We start from the raw sequence: 17,592 nt of genomic DNA, 5'->3' as shown, positions 1-17,592 counted from the left end.
TCCCATCTGTTTCATATGTGCTGGAAGAAATGGCATATACCAAATGCATGGAGGAGTGCAGTTTTCATTCCTCTTTTTTTTAACAAAAAGGAAAACGCAATAACTGTGGTAATTATAGAGGAATAAAAGATGTGTGGATAGAAATCCTACGTCAAGATTGCAAATTTTCTTTATTGATTGGTTATGGAAACTGACAACGTTAATCACAAATCAAATATTGTTACAGTGCCCATGCATGTGTATAAACGATGGACAGCAGTGATAGTTGCACCGCCCATGAGTGGATATAAACAAGATATCACTTCTAATATTTATAACAGGAACAAGGAAGTGTCTGTGAGACGGCTATCAGCCAACTGAACTGACTGATCTATAAAGAAGATTTGCGATCTTGACGTAAGAATTTTATCCACACATGTTTCAAATCAACAGTTGACTGATTGACAGTGTCAAAAAATGACGTAGAGAGATAACTTTGATCGACACACCCGATAAGATATATGCTAGAATGATTGGCAAGAGACTACAGGATGTGAGTGAAACACTCCTTTTAGACGTCAGAATGGTTTCAGGAATAGAATGTTGTGCGTAGTTAGTGTAATCTTTATAAAACATTTAATTGAAAAAGGGCATGAATTTATCACGATAACACAAATAGACTTTATAGATTACGTAACAGCGTTCTATCAGAGACAAATACGATGGAGTATACTAGAGAAAGCGCGCCTCCGAAGCTCAGTCGTCAGTTTATCTGGCTACTATCGTAAGGACGCGGATTAGAGATCCAGCAGTGCCACGAATTTTTCCCCGATGCGAGGACTGGCAAGGAGTGCACTCAGCCTCGTGATGCCAATTGAGGAGCTGCTTGACCGGGCGGTAGCGGCTCCAAGGCCTGGGAAGTTGACGACGGCCGGGAGCGCAATGTGCTGACCCCATGCCCATCCATATCGAATCCGATGACGCCATTGGCAGAGGATCACACGGCAGTCGGTCAGTCCCAGTTGGCCCATACGAGGCAAGACGCGGAGCTTGAGACTAGAAAGACGAGAAAAATAAACTACACTCCTGGAAATTGAAATAAGAACACCGTGAATTCATTGTCCCAGGAAGGGGAAACTTTATTGACACATTCCTGGGGTCAGATACATCACATGATCACACTGACAGAACCACAGGCACATAGACACAGGCAACAGAGCATGCACAATGTAGGCACTAGTACAGTGTATATCCACCTTTCGCAGCAATGCAGGCTGCTATTCTCCCATGGAGACGATCGTAGAGATGCTGGATGTAGTCCTGTGGAACGGCTTGCCATGCCATTTCCACCTGGCGCCTCAGTTGGACCAGCGTTCGTGCTGGACGTGCAGACCGCGTGAGACGACGCTTCATCCAGTCCCAAACATGCTCAATGGGGGACAGATCCGGAGATCTTGCTGGCCATGGTAGTTGACTTACACCTTCTAGAGCACGTTGGGTGGCACGGGATACATGCGGACGTGCATTGTCCTGTTGGAACAGCAAGTTCCCTTGCCGGTCTAGGAATGGTAGAACGATGGGTTCGATGACGGTTTGGATGTACCGTGCACTATTCAGTGTCCCCTCGACGATCACCAGTGGTGTACGGCCAGTGTAGGAGATCGCTCCCCACACCATGATACCGGGTGTTGGCCCTGTGTGCCACGGTCGTATGTAGTCCTGATTGTGGCGCTCACCTGCACGGCGCCAAACACGCATACGACCATCATTGGCACCAAGGCAGAAGCGACTCTCATCGCTGAAGACGACACGTCTCCATTCGTCCCTCCATCCACGCCTGTCGCGACACCACTGGAGGCGGGCTGCACGATGTTGGGGCGTGAGCGGAAGACGGCCTAACGGTGTGCGGGACCGTAGCCCAGCTTCATGGAGACGGTTGCGAATGGTCCTCGCCGATACCCCAGGAGCAACAGTGTCCCTAATTTGCTGGGAAGTGGCGGTGCGGTCCCCTACGGCACTGCGTAGGATCCTACGGTCTTGGCGTGCATCCGTGCGTCGCTGCGGTCCGGTCCCAGGTCGACGGGCACGTGCACCTTCCGCCGACCACTGGCGACAACATCGATGTACTGTGGAGACCTCACGCCCCACGTGTTGAGCAATTCGGCGGTACGTCCACCCGGCCTCCCGCATGCCCACTATACGCCCTCGCTCAAAGTCCGTCAACTGCACATACGGTTCACGTCCACGCTGTCGCGGCATGCTACCAGTGTTAAAGACTGCGATGGAGCTCCGTATGCCACGGCAAACTGGCTGACACTGACGGCGGCGGTGCACAAATGCTGCGCAGCTAGCGCCATTCGACGGCCAACACCGCGGTTCCTGGTGTGTCCGCTGTGCCGTGCGTGTGATCATTGCTTGTACAGCCCTCTCGCAGTGTCCGGAGCAAGTATGGTGGGTCTGACACACCGGTTTCAATGTGTTCTTTTTTCCATTTCCAGGAGTGTATAATATGCATTAAGCAAGTTGCATCTACTGAGCAAAGAATATATATGGAAATCTCAGTCAATAAAACGAAGGTAATTGTGTCTAAAGGAGTTGTGCTAGTCATCACCAGAATACCAGAATAATTTACAAGTTATCAGTTTAAATTATTCAGGAAACCAAATAATAGAGACACAGACAACAAGATTAATCAGTTTCAGAATACATGTTGTACTATTAACAGAACCTTAAAGAATGGAGTTAGAAAGGAAAGCCGGCCGGGTTGGCCGAGCGGTTCTAGGCGCTACAGTCTGGAACCGCGTGACCGCTACGGTCGCAGGTTCGAATCCTGCCTCGGGCATGGATGTGTGTGATGTCCTTACGTTAGTTAGGTTTAAGTAGTTCAAAGTTCTAGGGGACTGACGACCTCAGAAGTTAAGTCCCGTAGTGCTCAGAGCCATTTGAACCATTTTTAGGAAGGAAACAAAAGTAAAGTTTTATTTTTTTAAAAATGTTGCTGTGCCGTCTCTGCTGTGCGGGAGTGAAAAGTTGGCTCTCACAAAGAGGGATAAGAGCCAAATACATCCAACTGAAATGAGATTTCGAAACACAGAAAAGGTTTCACTCGGCAAGACAGGATCAGGAGTGAACAAATTAGAGTGGAACTGAATGTTGAACGGATAAACAACACAACGGAGAAACACAGAATCAGATAGAAAGGCATGTGAGCAGAATGCGAAAAGAAAGGCAGGCGAAACAACTGTTGAGGTACAGGCTGAGAAGAAGAAGAAACCCTCGTACGCCCAAAAGGAGATGGGCTCAGCAACAAACTTAGAAGATGGAAAACGAAGTAAGCGTACCCTTGAAAGTGAATATGATGATGGTGGTGGTGGTGGTGGTGGTGGTGGTGGTGGTGGTGGTGACTGTGGTGATAATGTTGATGGATATACCAACATTATCGATTTTCTTTCCTATTCCTTTGTCCTACTCAACGAGGAGAAAAGGGCTATCTGTAAGCCGCCATACCTGCCCTGTCTCTCCTACCTTATTCTCAAGATCTGAACTATACACATGTACCTACCGAATAGCCACTACTTTTTTTCATGGTATACGATTCTTACACGTGAGCTGCACGAGCAATCTGCGGCACTGTGTCGTAGGTGCCGGAACAACGACTTCGTGACGATCATCCCGCACCAGCCGGCGCGCTACCGCGACCGCAACAACGAGGTCTTCCTGGACTTCGAGGCGTTCCTGCTGAGCGGCATGCAGGAGCGCGCCACCCTCTGGATACACTCGCAGATCAAAGCCTGCATGGACGCCGCCGACTGCCAGCCCGTGAGTACACAGCCGCGCGAGCCGACACTCCTCAAGAGAGCGGATGTTTGCTCACGTCTGGCTCAACACTTCTGCTGCAAATTCACTCATTGCTACTCCACCGAACCTCTCGTGACAAAATTATACAAAGGGTACAGTATCGCAACTATTTTGAGGCAAGACATTGTACAGAACGATGAGCACTATTAACGAGGTTTCATTTTCAACAGGCTTCCAGAAGAACTGAAAAAGTTAAACCAAAAATTTAATTGTTTGTTGGAAGGCTCCCTGTAGACACATTTCCTCTATTCTGTACAGGAGTTTTCGCAGTAACTAATAACTTTCCAGGGTAATGTTATTTATTTTTACACTCTAAGACAAAAAAAAAACGCCGCTACACGAAGGAATTAGCCGATTGGGATGGAAATCGATAGGTGTGATGTACATGTACAGAAAAGCAAATGGTTACAATTTCAGAATAATTGGACGATAAATTAAAGAGAAAGAGCTTCAAAAATTTAGCAAGTCCATAATACATTGGTCCATCTCTGACCCTTCTGCAGGCAGTTATTTGGCTTGTCATTGACTGATAGAGCTGTTAGATGTCCTCCTGAGGACATCGTGCCAAATTCTGTCCAAATGTCGCGCTACAGCGTCAAAATCCCGAGTGGTTGGAGAGCCCTGCCCATAATGCGCCAAACGTTCTCCACTGGGGACAGATCCGGCGACGTTGCTGGCCAGCTTAGTGTTTGGTAAGCACGAAGACAAGCAGTAGAAACTCTCGCCGTGTGCGGGCGGGATTTCTCTTCCTGAAACATAAGCCAGGATGGCTCGCCATGAAGGGCAACAAATGGGGGCGTAGAATTTTGTATGTATCGCAGTGGTGTAAGGGTACCGCGGTTGACAACCAAAGGGGTCCTGCTATGTAAATAAATTGCACCCGAGGCCATCGGTCCCGGTTGTGGGGCCCTATAGCTGACGACACTAAGATTGGTATCCCTCTGCTGTCTCGGGCATCACCAGACATGTCTTCGGTCTGGAATCTCATTCGCTATAGTAGAAATTGTCTTCAGTGATGAGTCCCACTTCGAACTGAGCTCCGATAACCTGCGAAAGCGTATCGGCAGACAGGGATGCCAACATGACTGTCGCCCACCATACAGCCAGACAACTAGGAGTGATGGTCTGGCTTGCAATTTCTTTTCATAGCAGGATCCCTTTGGCTGTCATCCGTGCCAGTCTCACAGTACAGCGGTACATCGACGATATTATGCGCCCCGTTTTGTTAGCCTTCTTGGCAAGCTATCCTGAGCGTACATTTCAGCAAGATAATGATCACTAACACACGGCGGGAGTTTCCACTGCTTGTCTTTGGGCTTGCCAAACCCTACCATGGTCAGGAAGATCGTCAGTTCTCTCCCCGGTTGAGAACATTTGGATCATTACACAGGCCAACGATGGAAAAACTTTTTTGTTGAAAATACCTTATTCTTATGTTTTTTAGGGTGGGAAATCCAAATATGATACTTAAAAAACTGTATCACCCATCATTTCTTCACATTTTACAGTTAAATTTATTAAATTAAGCAATTTTTAAAGAATTTAACAGCTTTTATGTAGTTAAAATAATTTAAAAAGGAGGTGTAATGAATGTAGATGACGTCGGTAGCACTGCTGAAAAACATTTGCTGGCAATAAAGGTCTATTCCATTTTTGTGTTAACAGACGGTGTTTTGTTTAGTTTCAACCTAACCTCACTTTTCCGTTTCCTGTACATGTGCTCAGTACAATATCTGTTCGTGGTTGTAAAAACTCTGCTGACAGTTTTTGTTATATTTGTGGTGAATTTGTGATTTAAAAACACCAAAGAAATATTACAGACTTTGTGAAAATGGTTTATCTATCATACTTTGGATCTAAACTTCGTGATCGAGATAAATCTTGGGCGCCAAATGAGGTATGTTATGTGTGTGTTGAAGATCTGAGAAAATGGTCAAAAATGAGAAAAAAAGCCTTTAGATTTGCTGTTCCTATGATATGGGGGGAGCCAAGAAATCATTCCGATGATTGCTGCTTTTGCAGTGTTGATATTACTGGCCATAATTCGAAAAACACGAAGATAATAAGCTACCAAACCTTCCGTCCACCATCCGACCAGTAGAGCATGGTGTAGATTTGCCGGTTCCTGAACCACCAGATGATTTAAATTCTATTCTAACAGAAGTATTTTCTGATGTACAATCTGATTTAGATGAGCCAGATGATGATGAGTTCCATTGTAATACAGAAAGTCTAGAGCCCAAATTGTTTACTCAGACCAAGCTTAACGATTTGGTTAGGGATCTGGGCTTAACGAAAGAAAAAGTTGAATTGCTTGGCTCTAGATTAAGAGAAAAGAACTTATTGGCAGTTGGAACAAGCATATACATGTATGGAAAGAGATAACAGCAATTTTCCAAATTTTTCAACAAGAAGTTGATTTAGTGTACTGCTAAGTCATTCCTGGTCTGGTGAAAGAGTTTGGTATTGAATATAAAAAGGACGACTGGAGGCTGTTTATTGATTCATCCAAAACTAGTTTAAAGGCTGTTTTATTACACGATGGTGACATGTATGCATCTATACCTGTTGGACATTCTGTACATATGAAAGAATGCTATGAAAACCTAAAAACAATGCTAAATAAAATAGACTATTCTGCTCATGGCTGGATGATATGTGGCGATCTAAAAGTAAGATGCATGCTCCTTGGTCAGCAAGGTGGCTTTACCAATTTTCCAAGCTTCTTGTGTGAATGGGACAGTAGGGCTAGGGATCAACACTGGTGCAGAAAGAACAGGCCTGTGAGGGAGTCTTTAAAACCTGTTGAGAAGAACATTCTACACAAAAACCTTGTATATCCAAAAAACGTACTCCTACCACCCCTACATATAAAGTTACGCTACGGTCGCAGGTTCGAATCCTGCCTCGGGTATGGATGTGTGTGATGTCCTTAGGTTAGTTAGGTTTAATTAGTTCTAAGTTCTAGGCGACTGATGACCTCAGAAGTTAAGTCGCATAGTGCTCAGAGCCATTTGAACCACATAAAGTTAGGCCTAATGAAACAGTTTGTAAGGACTTTGCCTAAGGATGGACCATGTTTTAATTATCTCTGCCAAATGTATCCACACCTTTCAGAAACTAAACTAAAAGAAGGCGTCTTTGTCGGACCTGACATTAAAAAATTGATGTTTGATGTTAACTTTGAATCCACAATGACATTAAATGAGAAACAAGCATGGGTATCATTCAAGCAAGTCGTTACAACGTTCTCAGGACATGAAAAAGACCCAGAATATGTTTCTATTATAGCTGCAGTGTTAAAGAAGTTTAAAACTTTAGGATGTTTAAAGAGCCTGGATGTTCACTTTGTGAACAGTCACCTTGATTACTTCCCGGACAATATGGGAAATTTTAGTGTGGAGCAAGGAGAGCGTTTTCACCAGGACATTAAAGTGATGGAAAAACATTACCGAAGCCACTGGAGCACCAACATGATGGGGGACTACTGTTGGTCACTTCACAGAGACGTTCAGCAAGCCACTCATCGTAGAAAAACCTACACAAGAAGCTTCAATGAAAAAAGAGAAAGAAAATACAAACCAATTACAGCTGACAAGTGAAACCTCTATTAACGCATATCATTGTTTTAAGTAGCTTACTGTAAATACAAACCATGCTTATGTTGTAACAAAGTGTTTCATTAAATTTCCCCGTTTACCGTATAGGGTATGATTTTTAAACTCTGTAATTAAAAGCATTTTGCTCGAAAACTGTGGGTGATACAAAAAAAACTAAGGCTATATTTGGATGCAGCACATAAAAATCTATAAAGATCAGCTACCAAACTAAAAAAAAATTTCGTTGGCCTGTGTTATGAGCAGGACTCTCCAACCAGCTCGGGATTTTTTCGATCTAACGCGACAATCAGACAGTAGTTGGTACGGCATCCCTCAAGAGGACATCCAACAAATCTATCAATTAATTGCCAACACAAACAATTGCTGACATAAGGGCCACAGATGTACAAACGTGTGAGTGATCGTTCGATTTGTAAAGCTCTCTGTCCTGAATAAATCATGAAGTTTTTCTGAAACTGTAATAGTTTGTTTTTCGGCACATGTACATCAGACTTATCCATTTCCATCCCATTCTGATAAATTCCTTCATGGTACGTCGTTTTTTTTTTTTGTCTTAGAGTGTATACTCCCTCATAAAAATTTTTTCGTGTTTAATTGATTTTTAGCTCTTTTGTTTACAATTTTTCTGGTCGGCATTCTGTTAAGTATGAACTGACTCAATCAATGGAAATGAAATGAGCGTTTGGCGTCATTAACCGGCCGCCTTGGTGCAGGTCTAATTACATTCGACCCCACGCTGGGCGACCTGCGCGCTGGATGGGGATGAAAGCGGAGAAAATCCCCGACCCAGCCGGGAATCGAACCCGGGCCCCTTAGGACGGCAGTCCATTCAGCTATCGGGATGGACACTCAATCAATGACCAGCTACCATCGGTTCGAGTGGTCCCACGGAACCTTATAAATAAAGTAAAAGTGATTTTAAATAATGATCGGAAACGAATATTTCCCGTGTCATGAGTGTGTGGGGCTGTGGTGGTGCGCCTCCCCTGTCTCTCACTTCCTCTAACAAGTGAAACCCGAAGATCGTGATGCCATGCCATGTGGACTCGGGAGCATCGGACCCGATCCTGATCGCAGACTTGAATCAGACAGTCATGTTGAACATAGATTAATCAAAGTATATCATTATGTAGTATGAAAGAAAGGGCCTTGCTGCAATCGTGTAGCAATGGGAGCAGCCCAAACTTGACTCATTAATTGAAAAGCATTCTGTATTTAAGATTTACAAAGAAGCACCGAAACGAATATTAAAGCAGTGAAACCTGGAGGAAAGAGTGCACTAAAATTTAATACAACGTTTCACCTGTGTTCAACCATGAATAAAAATAAAACAATTCATGGAAACCACTATACAACTGAGATGAAGTATAGAGAGAAACGCTAACAGAAAGAAGCAACAGTAGAATATGATGGTTTTACCTAATCTGTAGATCAGTGGTTCCCAATCTTTCTAAAGCCATTACACTTGAGTACAGTGAGATATTAGCTACCCCCCTTCCCCCACCATTATCAGCATTAGTGCTTAACTAAGCTTTAGAGTGAAAAAAGTTTTCGTTGAACACTTTCAAGTCTAAAATAACGATGCTCGTAAATGAGATTTTAGTTTTTTAACTGTTTTATTAAATCACGAACTAATGAGTCAGTGGCGTAATTGGCACTACTTGTTTCTAGCAGCCTTTTTTAATAAAATGATGAAGCAATTTTCAGTGCATCGCGTGTGCTGCCAACAACTCCTTCTCAGAAAAGAAACTACTCTCCACATTGAGAGTAGACACTTGTTACAAGACAGGCTTCTCTCGCACCAGTCATCTGACTAACGGCACTTGCTTCACCCAAACTCTGCACCCCCATTTAAAATCAACCAAACTGAAATGAGTGCACTATACCTAGACCTGCTTTGCCTAAATTACTTGACCGCTGGAATCTTTGCTTCTGAACTGAAACAAATTACGATTGTTATTAATAACTATAATTATAATAATAATATTATTAATAATAATAATGTGCAGGCCCTACAGTAGTTTAGTAACTATCTCATAGGTTCCGTTGTGTTGTGCTATCAATTAGTAAGTTTATTGTTGCAAAGTGAGTATTGGAGCAATTTCTAGACTACTGCGGGAAGTACCTACAACTCGGAGAGGGCATATTCACAATATATTCAAGCATATTTGACATATGTGTCTCATTTTTACTGTCATTGTTGTATGGTGCAAAGTGCAAAGTATGTGTGTGGTGGGTGGATTATAGAAAGAAAGATGTTGATACGTCCGTTGCATGAGTTTTAACCTCAACCATACCGTATCACATACTGAAAACAAAGTAATTATTGATAACTTATGTAATCAGTATTTCAGTCTTACGAAATAGCGATAGTAGTAATGACTTGCTAAAAATTTAGTTTCGTCACCGAAGCACCATTGAATACTTTTGTTTTTGCCCTCAGAAAATACATTTTACCCCTCTGGCGGTAATTACCACAGCCTGGGAAACACTGCTGTAGGCCGTAGCATCTCATCGTGTTAAGCAGACGGCAACCGGAAGTTCTCTTCTGACCGCGTATATCACGTACATCATTTACATCTCGCCAAAAGTAAACGAAGTACTCGGTTTTCAAACGCTGTCACTAGGCCTATAAATGTGTGAGGCCTTAGAGCCAGCTTTCTGCCAGCATGGCGCCTACACCGAAGTCCTCAGTGACGTATTATTTCGAGTGGCTCGATGGCCGGCTTAGAGTCTTTCAACTCGACGTCACTTCGGCGACTTGGGTGTCTTTAATCTACTCCAGTTATCCAATCGAGGAAAGGGAACATACAGTTTATCGCGGAATGCAAACCGCTTGTCGTGGCTGCTTCTTACATCGGCTAGATTACAGGCAAACTGAAATTTTCGTGGTCCGACCGGGTTTCGACTCCGCGACCTCCCGGTTTCCAGGTACGCACCTTACCATTAGACCACCAGGCCCAGGGATGAACAGTGACTACGCGGACGCTGCGTGTTGGCTGCTCCAGGGCACCGACAAAAGTGAGGCTGAGTGAGGTTGATGGATCCTCTCTAAAAACCCGTTGCCAACAACAGAAAAGTTGGTTGTCATGGTAGACATTTTATTTGTATTGCCACCCGAAACGGCCGTTTCTGGACAACACCATGCCCGTCTCACAAACAAGTTCCAATGGATCTGTCCACATCCATTAGTATGCGCTTTGGTGATAACCAATAATAACTGTTTGAGAGGTGTAGCATTAAAATTAACCTGGTCCAAAATTACACATGAGCACAGGAAATGGCAATACGCAATTTCCGTTTCACTCTCGCTTTTTATTTTTAACTAGGCGAGTAGCTGGCAGTGCTTAGGTATGCATTTATTTCAATTTTTCAATTCTATTCCTCCATGTCATTCTCCCCCCCGCTCCCTCCTCTCTCTCTCTCTCTCTCTCTCTCTCTCTCTCTCTCTCCCCATCTTCTCCGACCTCCTCTTGTCCATCTCCTCCTCGCCCCTCTCTCTGTCCATCTCCTTCTCTGCCTCCTCCCTCTCTGTCCACCTTTTCCATCGCCCACTCCCTCTCCTTCTCCTGTTCCTCTCTCTGTCCATCTGTTCCTCCTCCTCCCTTTGTCATGTCCCCCTCCTCTTCCTCCTCCTCCTCCTCCTCCTCCTCCTCCTCCTCATCCTCCCCATCTGCTCCTTACCCCTCTGTTGATCTCCTCCTCCCCCTCTGACTCCATTTCCTCCTACCCCCTCTATCTGCTCCTTTCCCCCTCTATCTGCTCATCCCCCTCACTCAGTCCATCACCTTCTTCCTTCCCTCTGCCTGTCTCCTCCTCGCCCTTTCTCTGTTCACTTCCTTGTACCAACTCTCTCTGTCCATTTCCTTCTCCCCTGTCTCTCTCTCTTTCGCTGTCCATTCCCCCCTCCCCATCTCTCTGTCCATCTCCTCCTCCCCTACCTGTGTCCATGCCCTCCTTCCCCTCCCTCTGTCCATCTTTTCCTCCCCTTCTCTCTCAATGTTATCATCCCAACAGGAGGTTCCTGGTTCTTACCCCACAGTAATTCTTTCCATACAGTATGTGTACCAAGTTTAGTTGAAATCGATTCAGAAGGATTTTTTTATATATATTTCACACATATTTGTACATATGTTTCGCTTCAGTCGCTAGCGAAATCCACCCTGCAGTTTCGTTCTCACAAAGCTCAACATTTGTGCCGTCATATCTCCGGAACTGTTACGTTATTGCATATGTCCTTAGCGTTTTCTTTTGCATGTTGGTATTCCGGTTGCTGTGAGATTATTTATCGATTGTCATTCGTTACTTGTAATTTATTGTTGCTATTTTAGTTCACATATTGTCATTTTATCACCTGGAGATAGTGAGTGGAGCTGTAGGTGCTAGAAAATATAGTAACCAAGTGGAGAAATCGGTACATTTCTGACATATTCTTCTGTCTGAGTTCAGTAGAGGGGTGACAGCAACGAAGGCAACCAGAAACATTTGCGCCATGTATGGATATAACGTCATTGGACAGAGCACGACAAGAAATTATTTTCTCGTTTCAAGCAGTGTCAGGAAGATCGTGTAGACATTGTGACTCTCCACATTCAGGAAGAACTTCGGTGTTTGTGAAGAGCGTTTAAACACATTAATACACAGTGATCCATGTCAGTGAACTCAAGAATTAGCAGATGTCTATGGTCATTCAATCATCGTGCGACATTTACGTGCAGCAGAGAAGGTTCGAAAATCTGGTGTATGGATATTGCCTCCTTTAAACCAAAATCACAAAAATCAGCGGGTGCCAATACGTGTACCTCTGCTTGATCGGCTCGTTAACAACTCCGACCACTCCTATCCTGCATCATTACGGGTGCCGAGAAATAGTGTCTTACGCAACAGAAGGAAACGGTCCTAGGCGCTTCAGTCCGGAACTGCGCGACCGCTACGCTCGCAGGTTCGAACCTGCCTCGGGCATGGATGTGTGTGATGTCCTTAGGTTAGTTACGTTTGGGCAGTTCTAAGTTCTAGGGGACTGATGACCTCAGATGTTAAGTCCCATAGTGCTCAGAGCCAACAGAAGGAAAGGAGAGGAATGGTTGAGCCCAAACAAATCAGCAAATCCCCGTATAAAGACGTGCGCATTTACAAAAGATACTGTCATGCATCTGTTGGAAAAGTGACGATGTAGTATACTACGAATTGCTTCCACTAAGTGTAACCATCACTGCTGACATTTATTGTCAACGACTGAGACGTCTTACAGACGCAGTCCAAGAACAACGACCAGGAAGACAGCGTGAAGTGACGCAATCCCACGATAACACCCGCCTGCTACACTGCTACACTGAGAAAGAATACTGTACACAAGGTGTATTGGGAAATCATTCCGTACTCATCTTATACACCTGATATGTGCCCTCATACACTCCTGGAAATTGAAATAAGAACACCGTGAATTCATTGTCCCAGGAAGGGGAAACTTTATTGACACATTCCTGGAGTCAGGTACATCACATGATCACACTGACAGAACCACAGGCACATAGACACAGGCAACAGAGCATGCACAATGTCGGCACTAGTACAGTGTATATCCACCTTTCGCAGCAATGCAGGCTGCTATTCTCCCATGGAGACGATCGTAGAGATGCTGGATGTAGTCCTGTGGAACGGCTTGCCATGCCATTTCCACCTGGCGCCTCAGTTGGACCAGCGTTCGTGCTGGACGTGCAGACCGCGTGAGACGACGCTTCATCCAGTCCCAAACATGCTCAATGGGGGACAGATCCGGAGATCTTGCTGGCCAGGGTAGTTGACTTACACCTTCTAGAGCACGTTGGGTGGCACGGGATACATGCGGACGTGCATTGTCCTGTTGGAACAGCAAGTTCCCTTGCCGGTCTAGGAATGGTAGAACGATGGGTTCGATGACGGTTTGGATGTACCGTGCACTATTCAGTGTCCCCTCGACGATCACCAGTGGTGTACGGCCAGTGTAGGAGATCGCTCTCCATACCATGATGCCGGGTGTTGGCCCTGTGTGCCTCGGTCGTATGCAGTCCTGATTGTGGCGCTCACCTGCACGGCGCCAAACACGCATACGACCATCATTGGCACCAAGGCAGAAGCGACTCTCATCGCTGAAGACGACACGTCTCCATTCGTCCCTCCATTCACGCCTGTCGCGACACCACTGGAGGCGGGCTGCACGATGTTGGGGCGTGAGCGGAAGACGGCCTAACGGTGTGCGGGACCGTAGCCCAGCTTCATGGAGACGGTTGCGAATGGTCCTCGCCGATACCCCAGGAGCAACAGTGTCCCTAATTTGCTGGGAAGTGGCGGTGCGGTCCCCTACGGCACTGCGTAGGATCCTACGGTCTTGGCGTGCATCCGTGCGTCGCTGCGGTCCGGTCCCAGGTCGACGGGCACGTGCACCTTCCACCGACCACTGGTGACAACATCGATGTACTGTGGAGACCTCACGCCCCACGTGTTGAGCAATTCGGCGGTACGTCCACCCGGCCTCCCGCATGCCCACTATACGCCCTCGCTCAAAGTCCGTCAACTGCACATACGGTTCACGTCCACACTGTCGCGGCATGCTACCAGTGTTAAAGACTGCGATGGAGCTCCGTATGCCACGGCAAACTGGCTGACACTGACGGCGGCGGTGCACAAATACTGCGCAGCTAGCGCCATTCGACGGCCAACACCGCGGTTCCTGGTGTGTCCGCTGTGCCGTGCGTGTGATCATTGCTTGTACAGCCCTCTCGCAGTGTCCGGAGCAAGTATGGTGGGTCTGACACACCGGTGTCAATGTGTTCTTTTTTCCATTTCCAGGAGTGTATTTTCACCTTTTCCTCTCTCTATCGAACAATCTTCAAGGAACTGCCTTTCTTGATGAATATGTTCTCTAAACATGGCTCGTCGAGGTTTCGTCTCAAAACCACGTGATTTCCACAGCCGTGGAATCGAAAAGTTACCCCAGTACTGGCAGAATGTTGTAAATAATGAAGAATATACTATTGACAACTGATGTCTGTGTTATGTGTATCTGTTGCGTCTATTAAACTTATGGAAAAACGCTACGAACTCATGCACCAACCCTTTATTTGTCGTGCACTGATGTAGTTTTTTAGGTACATTCAGCGGCATACTTGAATACTGTCTGTAAAATGTGTTGCGAATACAGTTATTAGTAAGAAAGAATAAAATTAAAACATCATCCCTGATGCAACAGTTTTCTGCATGAGCAGCGAAAATGTAGTAACCGATTCACTTTTTTCCCTTTCATCACTTTTGGAGGTTGTTAGTGGGAGCAAGTTTCACAGAGGTATCAGATTATGCGTAAAGTTTCTTGCAAGTCATTAAGCGCTTTCCTTCTCAAATAAGGATGAATAAAGTCTGGATATTTGCGCTTCGTGGGCTACACTTTTTCTTCACCCCCACCCCAATTTCTTTGTTAGTAGGTAGTTGTTACCCTCCTCCAAGTGATTCTTTCCGGTGGTAAGTGATACGTTTATGAAGTATTGTTAAAATCGGTCCATTGGTTTAGGAAAAGATGTGAAACATACATACATACATATTTATAATATGTAGGATTTATAACTCAGTTTCCTGCCAAAATAAATGTTGTATCACGAGGAACTGACCGAACAATGTGTGTGAGGTACCTCTTTTTAATCTACTTATTTTTCTAAAGAAACAACTGCCTGCGAATTCAACGTTGTTTATGTTACCTCGAAATGCAATACAGAATCGTCTGTGATGTGTGCGTGATGAAGTTTCCCGTTGTATACATCTCTGGCATGAGAACACTATCCGTTATTGTAACTTAGAGAGGTGCGTTTAACGGTGGTGCAGCACGATGTAGTGTGCAGAAAGTGGAACAAATATACAGAGAATAGTTTGACAATATGCGTTCATCCTAATTCGAGGATTTTGTCACCGGGGTCACATAGTTACGAAAAACTGTGCAATTACCACAGGCAGACTAAGAATTGAGCACACAGTACAACTTCAGACGATGGCGTTGTATCAAATGGAACAAAATTTATCAATAAGCACCTGCCAATGAGCCCGTGAAATTCTCTCTTCGAAGAATATAGTTCAAATGGCTCTGAGCACTATGGGACTTAACATCTATGGTCATCAGTCCCCTAGAACTTAGAATCATGGAGGTAAGAATAAGGGGAGATGGCGCTACGTATCCCAGCCGTACTACGTTTTGAAGCCATGGGGGCGTGGCTCGCTGCCATGACACTCTGACCAAAACATTGCCAGTGTGCTATAGCGCTGCGTGTATTACAGTCGCTAATTGCACCATATACGCATGTAACGTCATCAGATTGGTTGTTTCAAAGTTTTTGTTTAAAATAAAATCTCGTAAAGGCGAAATTCCGCGTTTCTTCTGATTAAAAATAGTTTTTAATGTAATATTACGAATAGCTAGCCTTCAATGTAAACGATACAATTTTGTTAATTCAGTAATAAACGTGTATCACAAACTAAATAATAGAAACTGAAAACTAAGTTAGCTATACCCTCCCCCCATAAATAGATCTTGTTTGTAATACGTACTGGGACATTTCAGTTACGTTACACTACTGGGAAACACTGTTCATTACCACCAATATTTACTGAAATACGGTACATAGAATGGCAAATCTACACAGTGTCCTGTTTAGGCCTATACTTTACGCCAGTTTATGTAGTGTTAGCTTCTAATTTAGTACATGATGAAGACAAAGTGAGTTACTCAACACTTCGATTGTCGACGATACGTACGTATTATACTGAAACGTGAACTTGAAAACTGAGAATTTAATTCTTTGAATTAACATACCTTTTGCAAATTTTTTGGGTTTGTAGGGAAAACTGATGGTACAGCATTTTCTCGGAGCCTTACTGTTGAAAGGGAAGTTCGATTCTCCCACAGAGCTTTCCGACTTTCATTTTTAGGAAATCAAAAATCATACAGGAGAAAAACACGCTATAGTACAAGTACCGATGTAGCACACGTTCATTCACAATGAAGTTGTAAAATCACACTTAACGAGACAACTTACACATGAAATGTTATTCCCTTCGATTTCGCATCACAATCAGAACGATTCGTACATCCGAACACAACACAAGTCACCATAATAGCGCAAAATCCTTCCAAAAGCGAGCGACAAGCCTGTGCACACAATCTTACAGCAGCAATGTTTTGGTCGGATTGAGATGGCTACCCTCGGCTTCACATAGCTTCACAGCTGTGACGTCACGGCGTCTCCCTCTATTCTTACCTCCATTACTTAAACCTAACTAACCTAAGGACATCACACAACCCCCAGTCATCACGAGGCAGATAAAATCCCTGACCCCACCGGGAATCGAACCCGGGAACTAGGGCGCGGGAAGCGAGAACTCTACCGCACGACCACGAGCTGCGGACGAAGAATATAGTATGGGGCGTATTGATGGAGCAGTAGTTACATGGCGATCTTGAAACTTCTTGGCAGATTAAGACTGTGAGCCCAACCGGGAACCGAAATGGGAATCTTTGTCTTTCGCAGGCGATGCCGAGCTATCCAGGCACGACTGACGATCCGCTCTCACGGCTTAACTTACAACAGTACTTCTCTCCTATCTTCCAAATCTCACGCGAGTTCTCCTGAATGCTTCTGGAAGAAAGGGTAATGCGGAGAATAAGCGTAACCACACGTTAGGGGATTGTTTCCAGAACGAGTATTTCACTCTGCTCTCTAATTTTACCCTCGTGGTTTTTTAACGAGTTACGCACAGTAGGATGCAATTGGTTGATTGTTCTAGGAATGTACTCTCCTGGGATTTTAACACTAAACACCAAAATGTATCTTCTACCGTACAGCGCACTCTCCGCTGCAGAGTGAAATATTAATTCTGGAAACAATCTCTCAAGGTGTGACTTGCCTTTTTCGCCGCAGTACCCTTTCTCCCAGGAGTGATAGTCCCGCAAGATATGCAGGAGAATTTGGAAGGTAGGAGAGAAATACTGGCGTAAGTTAAGCCGTGAGAGCGGATCGTCAGTAGTGCCTGGATAGCTCAGTTGGTAAGTTTCCCGCGAAAGGATAAACTTCCGGATTCGATCCGTGGTTTTAATCTGCCAGGGGCCTTCAACAGA

General features: G+C 44.8%; 1 protein-coding gene across 1 annotated transcript in view; it reads left to right on the top strand.

The window, feature by feature from the left end:
* LOC126174787 (uncharacterized) overlaps window positions 1–17,592 on the top strand; it is a 299,993-nt gene that overhangs the window by 177,913 nt on the left and 104,488 nt on the right. The window contains exon 7 of the mRNA XM_049921152.1: window positions 3,621–3,798. Coding sequence (XP_049777109.1) covers window positions 3,621–3,798 — 178 coding nt within the window. The remainder of the gene's footprint in view (window positions 1–3,620; window positions 3,799–17,592) is intronic.

Source organism: Schistocerca cancellata, chromosome 3 (genome assembly GCF_023864275.1).
Source record: "Schistocerca cancellata isolate TAMUIC-IGC-003103 chromosome 3, iqSchCanc2.1, whole genome shotgun sequence".
Classification (NCBI taxonomy): Eukaryota; Metazoa; Arthropoda; class Insecta; order Orthoptera; family Acrididae; genus Schistocerca; species Schistocerca cancellata.
Note: the sequence above shows the minus strand (reverse complement) of the source record. Positions and strands in the feature narration are given on the sequence as shown.